The following is a 19,909-nucleotide window of genomic DNA, read 5'->3' as shown; positions in this document are numbered from 1 at the left end:
AACATAAAGCTAAAACTTCAAACTCGAGATGCTTGAGCTATGATATAAGTGCCTTGATATCCTTAAAGATCTGGTATCGTTATGGACTGTCCTCTCAACTGGCCAATTTACAATAACAAAAAAAAAAATCATTGAATAGCATCATTGAGTATTTTATTTTGGTGTCATTTATTTGTGGGCATGAATTGATTTGTTTTGAATGACCAAGTTAAGACTATCCTGAAATAATGTATCTGGCAATCTTACTATTGTTATTGAAAAGATTTCTGTCCAAATTAAGAAAAACATAACTCCATCCATCCATCCATTGTCTTCCGCTTATCCGAGGTCGGGTCGCGGGGGCAGCAGCGTTAAAAGGGAAGCCCAGACATCCCTATCCCCAGCCACTTCCTCCAGCTCATCCGACGGGACCCCGAGGCGTTCCCAAGCCAGCCGAGAGACATAGTCTCTCCAACGTGTCCTGGGCCGCCCCCGGGGCCTCCTGCCGGTGGGACATGCCCGGAACACCTCCCGAGGGAGGCGTCCAGGAGGCATCCTTATTAGATGCCCGAGCCACCTCAACTGGCTCCTCTCAACGCGGAGGAGCAGTGGCTCTACTCCGAGTCCCTACCGGATGACTGAGCTTCTCACCCTATCTCTAAGGGAGAACCCAGCCACCCTGCGGAGGAAACTCATTTCGGCCGCTTGTATCCGGGATCGAGTTCTTTCGGTCATGACCCAAAGTTCATGACCATAGGTGAGGGTAGGAACGTAGATCGACCGGTAGATCGAGAGCTTTGCCTTTCGGCTCAGCTCCCTCTTCACCACGACAGACCGGTACAGGGTCCGAATGACGGCAGACGCTGCACCGACCCGTCTGTCGATCTCCCGTTCCATCCTACCCTCACTCGTGAACAAGACCCCAAGACCCCGGCCGCTTCACACTCGGTTGCGAATCGCTCCAGCGAGAGCTGAAGATCACGGGCTGAGGAAGCCAACAGCACCACGTCATCTGCAAAAAGCAGTGACGCAATGCTGAGGCCCCCAAACCGGACTCCATCCCCGCCAAGGCTGCGCCTAGAAATTCTGTCCATAAAGGTTATGAACAGAATCGGTGACAAAGGGCAGCCCTGGCGGAGCCCAACCCTCACCGGGAACAAATCCGACTTATTGCCGGCAATGCGGACCAGACTCTGGCACCGGGCATACAGGGACCGCACAGCCCGGATAAGACTGTGCGGTACCCCATACTCCCGAAGCACCCCCCACAGGGCCTCCCGAGGAACACGGTCGAATGCCTTCTCCAAGTCCACAAAACACATGTAGACCGGACAGGCAAACTCCCATGCACCCTCAAAGACCCTGAAGAGTGTATAGAGCTGGTCCAGTGTTCCACGGCCAGGACGAAAACCACACTGTTCCTCCTGAATCCGAGATTCGACTTCCTGGCGGACCCTCCTCTCCAGTACCCCTGAATAGACCTTACCAGGGAGGCTGAGAAGTGTGATTCCCCTGTAGTTGGAACACACTCTCCGGTCCCCCTTCTTAAAGACGGGAACCACCACCACCCCAGTCTGCCAGTCCAGAGGCACTGTCCCCGATGTCCACGCGATGTTGCAGAGGCGCGTCAACCATGACACGCCCACAACATCCAGAGCCTTAATGAAGTCTGGGCGGATCTCATCGACCCCCGGGGCCCTGCCACCGAGGAGTTTTTTGACAACCTCGGTGACTTCAACCCCAGTGATACGAGAGCCCAACCCAGAGTCCTCAGGCTCTGCTTCCCGAGAGGAAGACGTGCCGGTGGAATTGAGGAGGTCTTCGAAGTACTCCGCCCACCGATTCACAACGTCCCGGGTCGAGGTCAGCAGCGCCCCATCGGCACTATACACAGTGTCGATGGCACACCGCTTCCTCCCCCTAAGACGTCGGATGGTGGACCAGAATTTCCTCGAAGCCGTTCGGAAGTCGGCTTCCATGGCCTCGCCAAACTCCTCCCATGCCCGAGTTTTTGCCTCGGCAACCGCCAAAGCCGCATTCCGCTTGGCCAGCCGATACCTGCCAGCTGCTTCCAGAGTCCCACAGGCCAGGAAGGCCCGATAAGACTCCTTCTTCAGCTTGACGGCATCCCTCACCGCCGGTGACCACCAACGGGTCTGAGGGTTGCCACCGCGGCAGGCACCGACTACCTTGCGGCCACAGCTCCGATCAGCCGCCTCGACAATGGAGGCGCGGAACATGGTCCACTCGGACTCAATGTCCCCCGCCCTCTCGGGACATGGGCGAAGTTCTGCCGGAGGTGTGAATTGAAACTTCTTCTGACAGGAGATTCTGCCAGCCGTTCCCAACAGACCCTCACAACAAGCTTGGGTCTGCCGGGTCGGGCTGGCATCTTCCCCCACCATCGAAGCCAACTCACCACCAGGTGGTGATCAGTTGACAGCTCCGCCCCTCTCTTCACCCGAGTGTCCAGAACATGCGGCCGCAGGTCCGACGAAACGATGACAAAGTCGATCATCGAACTACGGCCTAGGGTGTCCTGGTGCCAAGTGCACATATGGACACCCTTATGTCTGAAAATGGTGTTCATTATGGACAGACCATGACGAGCACAGAAGTCCAATAACGAAACACCACTCGGGTTCAGGTCAGGGGGGCCGTTCTTCCCAATCACGCCCTTCCAGGTCTCACTGTCATTGCCCACGTGAGCGTTGAAGTCTCCCAGCAGTACGAGGGAGTCCCCAGGGGGCGCGCTCTCAAGCACACCCTCTAAGGACCCCAAGAAGGGTGGGTACTCCGAACTGCTATTTGGTGCATAAGCACAAACAACAGTCAGGACCCGTCCCCCCACCCGAAGGCGGAGGGAGGCTACCCTCTCGTCTACCGGGGTGAAACCCAACGTACAGGCGCCGAGCCGTGGAGCAATTAATATGCCCACACCGGCTCTGCGCCTCTCACCACGGGCAACTCCAGAGTGGAAGAGAGTCCAACCCCACTCGAGAGGACTGGTACCAGAGCCCAAGCCGTGCGTAGAGGTGAGTCCGACTATATCTAGTCGGAATTTCTCAACCTCACGCACCAACTCAGGCTCCTTCCCTGCCAGAGAGGTAACGTTCCATGTCCCAAAAGCCAGTTTCTGTAGCCGGGGATCGTCGCGCCAAGGACCCCTCCCTTGGCTGCTACGCAGCTCTCTGCGCACCCGACCCCTTTGGCCCCTCCTACAGGTGGTGAGCCCATGGGAAGAGGGTCCCACGTCGTCCCTTCGGGCTGTGCCCGGCCGGCCCCCGTGGGTAAGGGTCCGGCCACCAGGCGCTCGCCAGCGGACATAACTCACCGCTAAAAACTATGATTTTAACAAAAAACATGTTTTTATTTTCTTGATTTCTTTTTCACTTCTACTTAAAGTAGCTGACACTCAAACCAAAAAGCTAAAATATCCATTATCGTATTTTCCGTACTATAATAGTCTTTAGTCATATATTTTACATATATAAGGCACATTGGACAATAAGGTTCAATGGGATTAAAACTACAGTGAGATCTACCGTGTTTATTCGTATATGACCGTTGCACATTTTATTCACTTATAGTGAACATATTAGTGCAATGATTGATCAGTCAAAAGTGTCGCTAACACAGATTGCAAAACATTGTATGCAATTAGAATCGAAAGCGGGTTGCAGCAGTGAGCCTAGAGAGCTAACCACTAGACCACCAGTGATACGGATGACATACGAAAAGGCAGTTGATTTCTTCTCAACATCAAACCATTTTAACTCACAGTGCCATAGACAAATGTTAGTAAGTATATACAATGGGGAAGTCGTCCTGAAAGATTAAAAATGCAAAAAAAAAAAGCACGAAAAATGGAACTGGACTTTGCGTTTTTATCTTTCAGGAAAACTTGCTGGTTTCTCCCATCTTGATCACTGGTTGTTATTTGTCCCTCACTGCCGCAGCCGGGTTTTGATTCCCGTTACATGCATTGTATTTTGATTGATCAATCATTGCACAAATACTGTAGTATAAAGTATGAAAAACGTTGTGTAGTATCACAGGTAAACATATTTCATTTTTTTTCCACCGATATTTTCCAGGATATAAGGCATTACCAGCTCAGTAGCCTAGATGGTAGGGCACCCGCTCTGAGACTGGGAGGTTGCTGGTTCAGCTTCGGCCGAGTCATACCACAACATTTGTACTCGTTGCCTCCCTGCTTGGCGCTCGGCATTAAATTCTATTCATTATGACACGCACTTGCCAATTTTGGGTGCACCATATAGTCTGGAAAATGCGATACACGTAACCAAGGTAGTTGGTTCTCATGCCCACCACAGAGTTGTTGAGGAGCACACATGCCAGTTCATAGCAGGCATAAGGTTGCACATACGAGTTGCTCAGTAGGCCGGTCTCGTCGCGCAAGGCCATGTTGAAATACTGCAAATGAAAACATTAAAGTTGCCAGCTCTGTACTTTGTTCTTATCGCGACAATACGACGACTACCTGAACGGCATCGTTCGTGTTATGGAGACATTTGCTGATGGTGCCCAAAAGCAGGTTTTTCAGCCCTGCGCAGGAAGCGTCTTCAATTGCCTGCAGGACTAACAAAACGAGAATTTGTTGATTCTTCAAACAAGTCTTTTGAAGAATAATCAATTACCTTGAATCATATCCTGTAATTTGGTAGTGGCGCAATTGCAGAGCGCTTTCCACAGATAAAGAATCTCAAAGATAGAGAGGATGCACAGTTCTTGTGACAGACTTGGAATGTTCAATTTCTCAGCCTGTAAAGGCACAAACTATTAAAAAAAATGAATCTAAGATGGATGCAGGACAAGCGCACGTGCACCTTCTTCATGGAGAAGAGCTCGATTTGATTGTTCTTGCGTTTGAAGAGTTTTTTGACATCTTTCAAAACTCCTAAGGCTCCCTGCAGGTCACCCATGGCCCCTTGACAAACTGCCACAAAAAACACAGGTAAGCGTTGATCATGAGGTGAAGACGGAGCAAACCGGCAAGGTTGGCACCTGCGGTCAAGTATGCGTAATAGCACTGGGACCAGCGAGACTCGTTCTTCAGACGGTCGAAAGCCTCGAAAGCCTCTGTGTACTTCAGCTCTATCATGTTACACCAGCCTAAAAAAAAAGACAGGATAATGATGTGCCACGACTCCTACTACTAGGAAGATTGTTATTTTTGTAAATACTTTGGATGCATGATCTACCAGTACATACTCCGTTTCTTGAGTGGAGTCGGCAAGAGGAGGGGAAAAAAAATAAACTAATGGCATCATATTATACACAATTTATGAGGAATACGTGGAATATGTTGGTATTAATTTTGTTTTTCTTAAAGATTTGGAAGAATATCAACACATGGGGACATTTTTTTATCCCAACTATGCATTCAAGGGTTAATACCAGTGACAGCAAAGAGAAGCAAAGCCGCGTCTATCATTACGCCTAGACATACCCTTAGAAAATGTATAAAATACTAATGTTCTCTTTTTTCCTTAATTGATAGTAATATAAAAAAAGTATAATCCCAAAAGTGTTATTTAGGGAATTTTATTGAATATATTACAGCACTTAATGTATAAAATAATAATGTTCTGTTTTTTACCTAAATAAATGACAGTAATGTAAAAAAAAAAAGTATAATCCCAACTGGTGTTTTTTTATTTAGGGAATTTTATTAAATGTAATATTTAGAGCACTTTTTGGACATTACATCACAATCTCGTTTTGCAAAACTGTTCCTGCATGAAGAATTTTTTTTAATTAACAGACAAAACTGTACTGTACATGCTATATGTATAAGGTGCATACATTTTGTTTTGTACTTTGCATTATTAACAGAAATAGAAATACAGTGGAACCTCGGTTCTCGGCCATAATCCGTTCCAGAACCCTGTTCGAAAACCGATTTGGTCGATCACCGAAAATCGTTTTTCCCATTAAAAGTAATGTAAAATCGTTTTAATCCGTTCCAACACCCTGGATGTTTACCAAGAACGTAAACATGAAGCTAACCCAGGCTAATCGTACGTTCGCGTTATGATAATCTTCCGTATGAAAGAGTACGCTAACATGAACGTGTAAAAATAAAAAAATCAGGTCGTTTACACGTCATTTAGCACCCGGGTCTCCACAACAAGTGGTGAGCGGTTAAAGGATAAAGAAAAGAATTATGAATAGGATTGCTTACCGGTCGGCAGAAGCCATGCTGTTTTGCTGAAAGAAGGGAAACTCGCACATATTCTTCATATTTTGCTATTATTTCTTTCTTAAATGCAATAGTTGTACGCACTACTCTTCTTTTTTCACCTGTAGCAACTTTGCTGCTTGCACCGACCTTCTTCCGAGGTTAGGGGTTAAAACACCGATATTAAAAACGTAAGCAAAAAGAAGTGCGCGCTCACGTGACAACAGTTCTTCACGAGGGGAGGGGGCAATCTACACCCGTACGACGCTCACCATCGCCCCTAGCGTACCGGCGTTCGAACTCCGATTTTTTGAACGAAAAGCGTAGCAAGAATTTCTCGAAATGTTTGGTCGAGAACCGATTTGTTCGAACTGAGTGGCGTTTGAAAACAGAGGTTCCACTGTACTGGTATAAGTTGTGTTAGTCCAATTTTAGTGCAGTTTGAGTGCAGAAATATTTAGCTTAATTTTTAGCTAAGCTGAAAACATGCATTCATTTCTTACTCACCATAAACCAGGGTTTACTTTGGCAAAACATAACTTTTGTATGTAGCTCTTTTCTTCAATTCAGAAAACTACCCATTTCAAAAACCATGATTCTTCTATGCCAAAATTTAGCAAGATTTTATATGGCCACATTTGTCATCAACCCCTTATGCTGAAAAATATTGTCTTTTTCTATAACCAAAAAAGCGTCTCCTTCCATGCAGCAATTAGCTGTCAGCCTCTATTCTTAAAAACTAGCTTTTTCTTTCCAAATTAAAGATTAATCATTTTTGGCACACACCCGCAATGTATTAAAAACAACTGAAGACAAATGGCACCCAAAAGAACACTATACTCTGCTATACGCGCTGAAAAGGCCCATTGCTACCGTTACACAGAGGAGGAAAGTTTCTTGGGATTTAGTGATTTGGAGTTAACCTGATACTTTGATAAGGATGTTTTTATGCTAGAGTAATCTAAAAATATGTAGGCTTTTCAAGTTAAGTCATTTTTATTTGTATAGCCCTTAATCACAAGAAGTCTCAAAGGGCTGTAGAGATTATTGACAACTTTTAATAATACAATAACAAAAGGGAAATAGAGCAATGATGTAACGTTATATATTCAGCCTATTACCTTATCTTCTCTGTTCCTTTATCTTCTTGGCTCATACCTCACTGTGAATGTGTAAAACTGGAGTGTCATGCCCAATTTCGTTGTCACAATATGTTAACCCATTTTGTAACAATGACAATAAAGGTATATTCTATTCTATTCTTATATTTTAGATTGCTTTTCAAGAGGACATGTATGTTTTAGGTGTTGGGTTTTATCAAATAAATTTCCCCCAAAAATGCAACTTGTACTCCAGTGCGACTTATTCATGGTTTTTCCTCAATAATGCATTTTCTTGCCTGGTGTGACTTATACTTCTGAGGGCCTTTTTTGGCAAGTGACGTTAAAACCGGAAACCGTGACAATTCTGGTTGGCCAACCAATCGATCACTCACAAACATGGCACTACAAATCCTTAAAAAAACACGCAGTGTCTTGCAATTACACAATCGCACTGTAACATCGCAATATTGATTAGATTTTAGTTAACCATGCAGCCCTAGTGTATCGCATACATTTTTTATTATTGTTAACCTTTTATTACAAACACTTGGATTTTGTTATTCTATATTACAGAATATATTTTTCTATTGTTCCAAAACTTAAATATTTGAATATAAGAGGAGTAGGAATGTTTTTCGTTTAAATCCAATTCATGGTTTGATTTTTAAAAAATAAAAACAATTTAAAAGAAAAATCTATTCCTTGATTGTTAAAATAATTGTTAGTTGCAGCCCAAGTGACATCTTCAACCGTACAAAAAAAATATATTCCAAGGCAATTTACAGTCCATAAAATGCTGTACTCATCGTCAGTTTGAAGGTTTTTGTGTGTTCACTGTGTGATTTTCTCTCTAAAACATGTGGAGCCACAATATTTTCCACACTATTACTAGAAGGAAATTTGGTACTCACAAGTGTGAGAGGAAGAAAAACTTACCGATTTCATATAGACAGACATGTTGGATCTCACGCTGCTCTGAGGCGAGTTCTAAAGCGTCGTTGAAAGACGTTAAAGCTTCGCTCATCTGGCTCTGTGTGCAACCACAGGAAGTTGCGTGAGCCATTTGCGACACAATTTGGCGTTTGCAGCACAACCGTGTGTGTGTGTGTGTGTGTCTGTGGCGAAAGACAAGAGAAGACGCCCACCTCCAAACGTTGTACCCTGCCTTTGAAAAATCTGAACAAAGAAGAGTTGGGGTAGACTGTCTCTCTCTGCTGAAGGATGGCTTTGGCTTCAGCCAGACCCGAGTGGGTGTTGCTGTCGTCTAGGGCAAAGAAAGGCTGCACCACCGTGTGGTACCACAAGAGCGCCAACCTGGATGTGCAAAAACGCATCACGTCATAACTTGACTTGACGTCATCAGTCTTTTTTTTTTTTTACGATGACCTGAATCAGAAATGGAGCCTCTGTCGACTGGAAAAATAATAGTAATTTGGTTTCCAACGGGGCTGGCAGGACATCAATTCAAATCAATTTGTTTTAAATAATGTGGGTCCTACTCCTAAGGATTCACTGTTACTTTTCAACATTGACACTTTAAAGGTGACAATTTATTATCATTAGAATATCACCCTTAACTCGCCAACTATCAATGACAAATCAATGGGTATAGCTCTATGAGGAACAATCCTACCATGTGTAGAAATAAATGTGTAAAATACCTACAAATGGATGTCATACATAGATAAATCTCGTGATACCTAAAATGTGTTACATCAATGCCAATTATTCATTTATTTATTCATTCATTCATCTGTTTTGTCGTGTACATTGTCGTGTACTTCATGTACACTATCGTGTATTTCGTCGTGTGTCATTTTTTTGTGTTGATTATTGTGTCGTCTGTCGTTTGCAGTTTGTCGCGCGTAGTGTCATTAGTCGCAATAAAATGTTATTCAAAGCTTTACACCAGATAGCCTAGATGGTAAGGCGCCCGCTTTGAGACTGGGAGGTTCGGGTTCGCGCCCCGGCCGAGTCATTCCTAAGACTTAAAAAGTGGTCGGCGGCGCCCTCTCTTGGCTGCGGCTGCATCGGGTCAGATGCAATCGACATTTCGTTCTGTGTACATTGTTACACAGAATGACAATACAAGGAAATTATTATTATTATTATTATTATTATTTTGATGTGGAAAAACTACCCCACACAAAAATACACAGCAAAATATACGACAAAATAACAAAATAAATATCTATTTAAATATGATGCGATTTATTTAGGCGTTCATTTATTTGTACGGCATACATTTGGAGGCATTTATACATATGGCTGGATTGGTCCTTCTTATACAAAAAAAGTAAGATGCTTAACTGTACGATTTTTTTTCTTTTAAATAGGGGCAGTAATCAAAATAAAAGACTTGCACAAAACACAGTGACTCACACACTCACGTGGCTAAGGGGGCCTTCATATCTTTGCTGTCGCCAGCATAGGCCAGCGCCGAAAGCCCCTGGAGACGGTCGCCGGGGAAGCCCAACAAGCTGACAACTTTGAGCAGGTGAGGCGGCACCATCGAGATGCACAAGTGGAAAAGGCCGTAACCAAAGCTGACCGAGCCCTTCAGCCGGTCCAGGTCTTCGGGGTCGATGGCCTCCGCCTGCCGGGAGGAACCGGGCTCTGCAACAGAAGGCGACTGCTCGGGGGCTTTCCTCCGCCTCCTGCGCTCCTGCAACTGCGTGATCTCATTGTGACTTTTGTTGTAAACTTTCCAGGCTTTGCGAAGGATCCAGCCACCTTTGATGTAAGCTAGGGATGGAAACAAACATTGTATATTACCATATATTCTACACTACAGAGCGGATCTGATTAATTTAAGAAGGAATCTCAATTTAGGCTTTGTACGAGCTACACTATCTGCTTTTATCTTATGTTTAGGATAGCTGTTCAGTGTGAACTCATTATGTAAAAGAAATTGGGGACAGGGAAAGCAAGGGTAGTGGTGAAGTGATATCAGCTGCGCTGTTTTCCTCTCTCACTCTAATTTGCCTTGGCCACTTGTTCTTAGATCATGTGACCATTCAGGATGGCAATTTTAAAGCCGAGAAGATACAGTATTTACTACTACGGAAAATAATTGGGGCTGCCTCTTGCATTCGCCTTTTCTCGTTCATCGTAAAGGAAACTCCAGCAAGTTGACATTGACGCCATTTGTCATATGGAGAGAATAACTTAGCATTTTTTATACCTTACTGCTGTTCTCTTCAGTTGTATAAATTGATGACTTGATTTGTTGGTGCAAAAGTCAAAACGTTATAAATATTGATTTAAGTACAAACTGTAAAATCCCCCGTTTTGCTCCTGTTATGTATTATGGGAATAATGTTGGCAAAAACGTAGCCTCTACTGGACGCCACCACAGTGTTTTGTAGGCGTATCTGTATCGCAAGCTGAGGCGACCTGTCAGGAACGGGCCTTGAGCATGGTTGCGTCGAAACAGGGCCCTTATGGGTAAACGCAGCTGTGAAGATCAGCAGGAAGGACCCGGCGCAAGCTTAAGTCACCGCTGACAACCTTGTGACCATTTGCCTCGCAGAAAAAAAAAAGTAGCTGCACGAATCTTAAGCCGCAGTGTTATAAACATAGGAAACAAGTAACAGCTTGCAGTCCGTAATTTACGGTAGTCAATCAAGGAATGATAAGACAAATTCTGGATCAAGAATATGACAGGATAATTTACCCGAAAGTTCTTGTTTGGTGAAAGCGAGGACAGCAAGATACACCTGGCAGTCAGCAATGATGATCTGCCTCTGGAGTCGCTCCACTGCGGCCGCTCCTGACCTCCGACACTCGCCCTGTTCTCAAAACAATAATCAATACATTCTTCAAACTAAGAGTAAACATTTCTGATAACTGGCAAGACTTTCTCATAATACACAAAACATAAATGCATACTTTTGCGCCTTCAAATTATCATCCTATTCAAATTCAATTAGTCAATTGCCAATTTGGAAGATGATTTATCCCCCAAAAAATGTTCTTTTTTTTAAAAGGATACTTTGTAACATTTGACCATTAGATGTCGCTGCATTGTGTTAGGCAACTGAAAACTACAAAGCACAAGGAAGAATTCTACAATGGAGACTAAAAGTCGCCTAACTGCATCACTTCTATTTTTTTGCCCAGCGTTTCACAAGGTTTTTGGGGGTTACCCAAAGGAGCAAGATAACAATCATGTAATTCACCTCTAGGTGAGCCTCATGGTATGTAAACTAAATAACAATTTCTTGACCTACGAGGATTTTAAAAAATGCATGTTTATATAATAGTTCATATATTTTTGCTTATTATCTCATTAGTTTCTTTTTAACGCTAGAACCGGTGTTGGGAACCTAGGGCTCGTGTCCCATATATGGCTCTTCTCATGAATACGTATAGCTCAGAGACTAAATTGATTCCACGCTAATTTTCATTCAATGCTTTTTAAGACTTAAAGGATCTGTGGGATCCTTGTGTAAACCAAGCCAGCAAAGCAACCAGAGCAATTTGATCGGGATCCTTCTTTGAATCATTTTGTGACATATTTACAAAAGAACTTTGCTTGAAACCAGTATTTATGACAAAAATAACGGTCAAAATTAACACATTTCAGTAACTTTGTTAAGCGGGGCAAATGTTAAGTGCTGCATTTAGATGGGGCACAGGCTTTGGTATTTTTAGTACCGTAAATACCAGGCTATAGAGCGCACCTGATTATAAGCCGCACCCACCACATTTTGGGAGGAAAACCGATTTTGTACATAAACAAGCCGCACCTGTATATTAGCCGCATGCGCCCACATTGAAAAACGCAACACAAACACGAAATTTATCCATACCCGATACGGTCTAAAAAAAACAGCCGGCGAAATAAACGGAAAATGATACCGGTACTTAATATGTAATGCAGACCTGAAGAGTTCGGGTGCCCGTTGAAAGTAATCCAAGGAAAAAAGTGTATATTTCCAAAGGTAAGGGTGGGAAAAATATATATCCACTATTGTCGGCCGCGTCCACAAACACGTCTCACTTTTACTCCACTTCCCGTCAGCCCGTGTTTGCCCCGCCCCTTCTTTCTCATTTGCCCGTACAAAACATATCAGAATAAGTTTCTAAAAAAAATACATTACAAAAATGTACAGTTGCAAATACATCTTATACATGGTTACACATATTTACAAAAAAAGACGGTACACCGAGAGTTTTCAAAGCTTTAATAATAATATTATAACTTTCATTCCAAACCGTGCCTGTGAAACGCTACTAGGAACACGCTCGCAACACAATAAACAGCTCTGTTAAGAAAATATACCGTACTTGAAGTAAGCACGGTAAACCGTCCTCATGTTCCTCCTTATAAATGAGGTCATCAAAGTCGTATTCCTTCAGTAAGGAAAAGAGACATAGTCAGATAGACGTCGTCCCACGCTCCCTTACTCAAAAATACGCTAGTATCACGCTCGCAAAGTAAAGTTTACGTGCGGTAGCTCTGTTTCCTTCTATGTCGGACTGCTCGATTGCGTTTGGCTTGAAAGTTGCGTTGTGCCTTTCTTTTTGCAATTTGCATGATGAGGATATGTCTACGCTTAATTAATTTGTGCACAAACTAAGAGTATGCAGTCTAAATCTTACCTTTTGCACTTGAGCGCCGCTAGCGGCCGTTAGAAAATGTACATAAATTGGCCGCATCACTGAATCACTGAAGCCGCAGGGTTGAAAGTTTGGGAAAAAAGTAGCGGCTTATAGTCCTGAATTTACACTAATTCATATATTTGATCAAATCATCAAATGTCACAGAGTGAAAAAAAATATGCTGAAGAATAAGCTTTTGTCTGGAGAGCAAGTTTCGGTCGTTTTGTTAAACTGTGTCTCAAAATATATGGTCTGGCTCTTACAGTGCGTTTCATCTTGTTTTTGAGGGATTGGAAGACGCCAGCATTTTCGCTTTCACACAACTTCTCCGTGGCTTTGAGGTCTTCGGAAGCTTGCTGCATCTTCTCCTCTTCAAACGTCATCATCGCAATCTGTGCCGCAGATCAAAGCCAAAGACTAACAAATTTCAATGAATCTAAAGAATTTGACTCGAAAAAAATCCAAATAAAATTGAATTAATCAATCTTGTTAATCAGAAATGGATTAAAAATGGTATCAAGAGCACTATTAAAAGCACTTTTTCAAAATTAAAATAATGGCGTTTAGAGCACATAAACTCACAATCCAAACGGAACTCTGTATGAGTTCCAGATTGGCCACATAGATTCCATATAGAGTAAGCTGAGTAATGTAAGTACACTTACCAGAAAACTTACAAAACTGGCACCGAAACTCATCAGAGGGCTATGATTCCTGCAGAGGCAAGAAAGGTCGATGAACGTCACTCCACAAACTCGACAACAGTGTTCATTACTCTTGAAAAACAAGAGATTGGTGATAATGATCGATAAAAGATATGATAGAATATTGTATATCTGTTTATTTTCTTGTTTGTCTACCCAAGAAAAGAAGGAGTATAGATTTGACCAACATCTTTCATAAGTCATGTAGGTTACCCTATATATGAAATATGCCCAAAAAGCGGATTCTGCACATTTTGATTTATTGACTGCATTTTGCCCAGAAAGACATTCCACTCTCTAAGACCTGAATGATCTCATCTCATCTCATCTCATCTCATTAGCCGTACCGCTTATCCTCATTAGGGTCGCGGGGGGGCTGGAGCCCATCCCAGCCATCTCCGGGCAGTGGGCAGGGGACACCCTGAACTGGTTGCCAGCCAATCGCAGGGCACACAGGGACAGACAACTCATTCGCTCATTCACACCTAGGGACAATTTGGACCGGCCAATTCACCTGAAATGCATGTTTTTTGGAATGTGGGAGGAAACCGGAGTGCCCGGAGGAAACCCACGCAAGCACGGGGAGAACATACAAACTCCGCACAGAAAGTCTGGAGCTGGATTTGAACCCACGACAGGTTCCCATGACATGAACTGTGCCGCACAAGCGCTAACCACTGCGCCACAGGCAGTCAGGTAGGTAAGCCCAGATGTCAAAACTAACCCTCAAAAAAACCCAACTTGTCATTTTTGTTTTTTTCCTCACTCAACAGCTTTTCCATAAGGACATTCTACACTCCCCAGACAGAGCAAGTTTGGCCAGGATCACAATCGGTCACAACCAATCATGTAGGTCACTCTAGAGGTGAATGACCCCAAAATATGTTCGCGTCTCACATGAATGATTGTGCACAGCCATTGTAGTTTATACTAATAGTACTGCAACATCTTGACAGGTCAATGGGAAATAGGGTTGGCCGATTACATCCCGATTTTATCAGTCAGTCTGGACAATTAAGATTGGATTTAATTCTTAACAATAAACCCAAACTGACAAAAAAAATTGTATCGATTGAAAATGCGTACACTGCGAAATGTTTGGACATTAAAAACAAATTTTTAATCAATTAGAAAGCAAACTACAACATTACTTTGGCAAAAATAAAACATTGCTACACATGCTTTGTGACTAAATTGCTTAAAAGCCATAATAAACTAGTAATGAACAATTAATCTCATCTCATCAGCCGTGCCGCTTATCCTCATTAGGGTCGCGGGGGGGCTGGAGCCCATCCCAGCCATCTCCGGGCAGTGGGCAGGGGACACCCTGAACTGGTTGCCAGCCAATCGCAGGGCACACGGGGACAGACAACTCACTCGTTCATTCACACCTAGGGACAATTTGGACCGGCCAATTCACCTGAAATGCATGTTTTTGGAACGTGGGAGGAAACCGGAGTGCCCGGAGGAAACCCACGCAAGCACGGGGAGAACATACAAACTCCACACAGGAAGTCTGGAGCTGGATTTGAACCCACGACAGGTTCCCATGACATGAACTGTGCCGCACAAGCGCTAACCACTGCGCTGCCGTAATGAACAATTGTTTTTCATTTTAAAATTTATCAAATTTTCAAATTGTGAATTTGCCAGGATGAAGGGGATTTATTGTCAATTTGGTGGCTAATATTCTTTTTCCTTTAATGCAGACCAACCGGAGGCCAAGCAACCAGCCCGGGTACTGCATAATTAAGTGCTTCAAAGGCGGAGCCCCCCAAGTGTGCTGAGCAATTAGACAGAGAAATGACATTCAAACGATCAGTGGGGCGAGAGACGCCATGTATGGTTTTTCCATATTGTCACAGCAGTCTACAAAATGATCAATAATGATTTCCTGACTGAAAGAAAAAAATTTCATGACAAAACCATCCAGAGTGGTTTAGTTTTGTGAAAGTTTAAGCTTTTGAACAAGACGAATGGATAAATAAATCAGACATCTACCGCCAATAGTCTTATTAAGAATAATAAATGAACAAGTCCCGAGTTTCCTTAAATGGGAGCCTGCACATTAGATAATGCACGCATTGGTGAAAGCCTTCTCTTGTGAGGGGAGGGATATATTGTTAGTCATGGGGCTGTTTAAACATCAGCAACCAAATTGTGTGAACATTTGCCAGAGGCTGTTTGAACCAGACAAACAGAACTCCTTGTGGCCTATCAGATGCTGATGGCATGGTGAAACATGACCCATTATTGGTAAAGTGGAATCTATCAATGGCAAATATTAGAATAGACACTAGTGGAAAGGAAAATATACAAATAAGGCCAATATTTCCCCGATATCTAAAGAAATTGAAAAGGGAAGTTCTTCATATTTGAATCTGTGACTATTTTCGTTTGCATCCAAGAGAAAGGAGGGACATTTGGTCTGAGCTGATTGGACGCTGTGCAAAACCAAACATTTTGACCAATAAAGCTCCCATATTCCCTGCTTTTTTCCATTTTGTTTTCGTAGTAGAGTATTCTGCCCCCAAACACACATAAGTATTATGATTCGTCTGAACAATTCATGGCTTAACTCAAATACGCCCCAAAAATGTTGCTGAAAAATTAGTTTCAAACTGTAACACTATTTCTTGTAATGCGACCCACGTTTAGGTGTGCAACAACAACAAAAAATGATAAAATCATTCTTTGATGCATTGAATGGAAGTAGCATCAAATCAGTCTAGTATCTTAAAATAGGCGTGTCCAGACTACAGCTGCTAGGCATTTGTGCCCAATAACAATTTTCCAGCGACTCAGAGTATCATCACCATCGTGTTTAAAAAAAATCTTGAAAATGCTTTTATGTTTATTATCGAAGTCGTCCCTCAATGGTTTATGAATGTTCAATTTAAAGCGTAATTGTTTTCAAAATACGCCAATATTTATTCCTTTTTGCTGTCACAAATAATAAAAAAAAAAAAATATATATATATATATATATATATATAATTTTTTTTTTAGGGTATAATAGACTTTTTACATCCTGTGGCGGTCTAACTTATACGCATATGTAAAAGAGCTTGATGAACTTGCAATATGTACACACAAATATTTTTCAATTTCAAGTTTCTCTGAAAGCGATCATACCAACAAAACCCTCCGTGACCGACAAGAGAACCACCGGCCGGGGACAAAAGGCAGAGAAAGAGGCTGTTGCAAATTTGGACTTATTCACCCATTTAAATTGCTCTGGAGCCGCATCCGGCTCGCTGCTGCTACTAAGTGGCTCCTGGTGCTTTTCCAAAAATATTTGACAATGGAAAAATAGGTGGTTTCTGTAAGAGGGCAACATGACACACTAAACGTTTTTAATTAATATTGACAAATACAGTAAGTTTTCTTCCTGAATAGGCATTTAAGTGTTTTGATTTTGTTCGGCTCCAGTCTTTGTTTATGGATCCAATATGGCCATTACAACATTTTGGGTTGCCAACTTCTGCCTAATTGATATTGAAGTAATCTGTGTGAGATTCGTAATCTGCTGTATGCATCAGGTCACATTATCATTCCCGTGGAACAGGTGAGCAGAATTTTAGTGTACGCTGGAAACACAAGAGGACAAAAATATTCCCGACTGGTATGGGAATGTGAAAATACCCGAATGTATTTATCTGAATCAGTGTTTTTCATCCAGTGTGCCAGGGCACATTAGTGTATTTGCCCAGTGTGCACAAGCTCACTGTCATTGTACCCGAGTGAGACCTTGTCTAGAGAAGGGACTGCACAATACACAAAGAGGTAAGTATTAGTTTCAGGAGCGAGCAGCAGCAAGTCAACTGCAGGAGAGAGAGTGGGAAAGGTGAGAGGAGAGAGAGTGGGAAAGGTGAGATGGCACAACATTCATTTGGACAGGTAACTTAAAATTAGTTTTACCTGGTTATATCAGTATTATTTTCCCCCCATTTTATTAACACTCCACTTATTGAAACATGAATATTTTGTTTGTTTGTTTGTTTGTACATGATTCAATTGTTTGTTTGTTTGTACATGATTCAAATTGAATCTTTTCTTCCGGCGCCGTCACGAATGGCAGCCACTCCAGCAGCTCCCGTGTTATTTTCGATTGTTCTCGATTGTTCTCAGCTCAGGGATGCTGCTGGAAATGTGAATTTCCCTTCGGGGATGAACAAAGTATCTATCTATCTATCTATCTATCTAAAGGAATGCAAAAGCATTTTTCTATAGCGTCCACATGATGGAGACAAATTATCACCCAATTATCACCCAGACAAAAAACAGTGTTCTGAAATAATTTTGGCACCTTAGTGCAGTGATTTTCAACCACTGTGCCGCAAGACACACTAGTGTGCCGTGAGAAATTATCCAATGTCACTTTTTAAAATTCTATAAAGCATTGATGAATCATTTTTTGCAAATATGTCATTGTCAAGTGTCTGTGCTGTAAAAAGTTGGGGTATTATGAATTATATTGTAATTAAACATACTGTTCAGTGTCATCTTATAACATTTTTGGTTAGTGGTGTGCCGCAAAAAAAGGTTGAAAACCACTGTGTAATGCATGCAGCAAGATTATTTTTACATTGAAATTTGACAGTACAGAAGTTATTTGTAAAATAATAATACAGTGGAACCTCGGTTTTCGAAAGCCTCTCAGTTCGAACAAATCGGTTCTCGACCAAAAATTTCGAGAAATTCTTGCTTCGCTTTTCGTTCAAAAAATCGGAGTTCGAACGCCGGTACGCTAGGGGCGATGCTGAGCGGCGTACGGGTGTAGATTGCCCCCACCCCTCGTGAAGAACTGTTGACCACGCACTTCTTTGTGCTTTCGTTTTTAATATCGGTGAACGGAGTGTTTTAACCCCTAATTAATGCCTCGGAAGAAGGTCGGTGCAAGCAGCAAAGTTGCTACAGGTGAAAAAAGAAGAGTAGTGCGTACAACTATTGCATTTAAGAAAGAAATAATAGCAAAATATGAAGATGTGCGAGTTTCCCTTCTTTCGAGGGAATAGAGCATAGCTTCTGCAGACCACCACAAATGTAAGAAATCCTATTCAAAAATATTTTCTTTATCCTTTAACCGCTCACCACTTGTTGTGGAGACCCCAGTGCTAAATGACGTGTAAACGACCTGATTTTTTTTATTTTTACACGTTCATGTTAGCGTAATCTTTCGTACGGAAGATTACGCTAACGCGAAAGTACGATTAGCCTTGGTTAGCTTCACGTTTACGTTCATGGTAAGCCTTCAAGGATTTGGAACGGATTAAAATGATTTTACAATACTTTCAATGGCAAAAACGATTTTCGGTGATCAACCAAATCGGTTTTCGAACAGGGTTCTGGAACGGATTATGGTCGAGAACCGAGGTTCCACTGTAATAATAAAAATATATATATTATGATATACACATAAAAACATTTCAAAAGTACAGTACTTTCCTTTGCTCAATATATGTTTTAGCTGGTAAATTGGGTTAGGTATTTAGTTTCCAAGTAGAGTAGAGTATTTAATCATAAATATTTCTACTGTGTGTGTTTTGAATATCAAGTGACTTTGCGAAAGCAACTCCGGCGAAAAATAAGGGATTGCTGTATAAAATAATAACGTAAAATATTTGACATTATACTTCAAGGTTAACAGGCAACGCCACACCTGCCTGTACGTCACTGATTGAAGTACTGAAGCTTTTTTGGTAAAGCCTAATCCAAATGTAGTGTGTATTGAGTCTATTATTCGCGGATTTTCGCTATACGCAGTCGGTTCTTGCCAAAGTCTGAAACAGCCAGGCGGGTGTTAAACAAGGTCAATCAACTGTTATTGGTGTCACCTGGCATGACACACAGGTAACGTGGAAACGTGTATCGCGAACAATGTTACCTGACGAGACACAAAAGCAGACGCGCCAGACGCTCACTCACCGATACGCTCTGAATAGCTTGTCGCTCTCCTTAAAGCCATTGTTGAGAAGCATGTTGATGCCCCGGAGAGCCAACTCGGCGTCGTTGAAAGGCTCCTGTTCGTCGTCTTCCAAGGCAGCTTGCACCTGAGCCGCCATTGAAGACCCGCCTGAGTCAGCTGACTTCACTTAGGGCAAACAGTGTCAGCCGGTAGCGCAGCTTCGACCGAAAGCGCCCATGTCGATGATTTACGGTGACTGCTTTGTCAAGAAATTTGGGTCTTTGGTGAGCTGAAGAGCACGTCTTTCGGGTTATAGCCTTCCGTGCACGACACTCAGCTGCTGGTTTCGATTCCAGTCTGACACACTAGTGCAGGAAGTGTGGTGCCTTCACGCGTCATTGGA

General features: G+C 42.7%; 1 protein-coding gene across 2 annotated transcripts in view; it reads right to left on the bottom strand.

The window, feature by feature from the left end:
• The window catches only part of LOC148374575 (tetratricopeptide repeat protein 39C-like), a 21,053-nt gene extending 1,144 nt beyond the window's left edge, over positions 1-19,909 (bottom strand). The window contains exons 1-12 of one of the 2 annotated variants that reach the window (XM_088338163.1): positions 19,527-19,909; positions 13,560-13,608; positions 13,158-13,286; positions 10,964-11,078; positions 9,678-10,032; positions 8,433-8,601; positions 8,224-8,317; positions 5,008-5,115; positions 4,830-4,939; positions 4,641-4,764; positions 4,484-4,581; positions 4,312-4,416 (exon numbers count right to left, since the gene is read on the bottom strand). In XM_088338163.1, the coding sequence (XP_088194289.1) occupies positions 4,312-4,416; positions 4,484-4,581; positions 4,641-4,764; positions 4,830-4,939; positions 5,008-5,115; positions 8,224-8,317; positions 8,433-8,601; positions 9,678-10,032; positions 10,964-11,078; positions 13,158-13,286; positions 13,560-13,608; positions 19,527-19,663 (1,593 nt within the window). In that variant the 5' untranslated portion in view covers positions 19,664-19,909. Of the gene's footprint in view, positions 1-4,311; positions 4,417-4,483; positions 4,582-4,640; positions 4,765-4,829; positions 4,940-5,007; positions 5,116-8,223; positions 8,318-8,432; positions 8,602-9,677; positions 10,033-10,963; positions 11,079-13,157; positions 13,312-13,559; positions 13,609-19,526 lie in introns of both variants that reach the window. The other variant, XM_088338172.1, reaches the window with a different exon arrangement.

The sequence above is a fragment of the Urocampus carinirostris genome, chromosome 1 (assembly GCF_059441175.1).
Source record: "Urocampus carinirostris isolate Australia breed hairy pipefish chromosome 1, RoL_Ucar_1.0, whole genome shotgun sequence".
In the NCBI taxonomy this organism is placed as follows: domain Eukaryota; kingdom Metazoa; phylum Chordata; class Actinopteri; order Syngnathiformes; family Syngnathidae; genus Urocampus; species Urocampus carinirostris.
The sequence above is the reverse complement of the archived record's forward strand: the minus strand, read 5'-3'. Positions and strand labels throughout refer to the sequence as shown.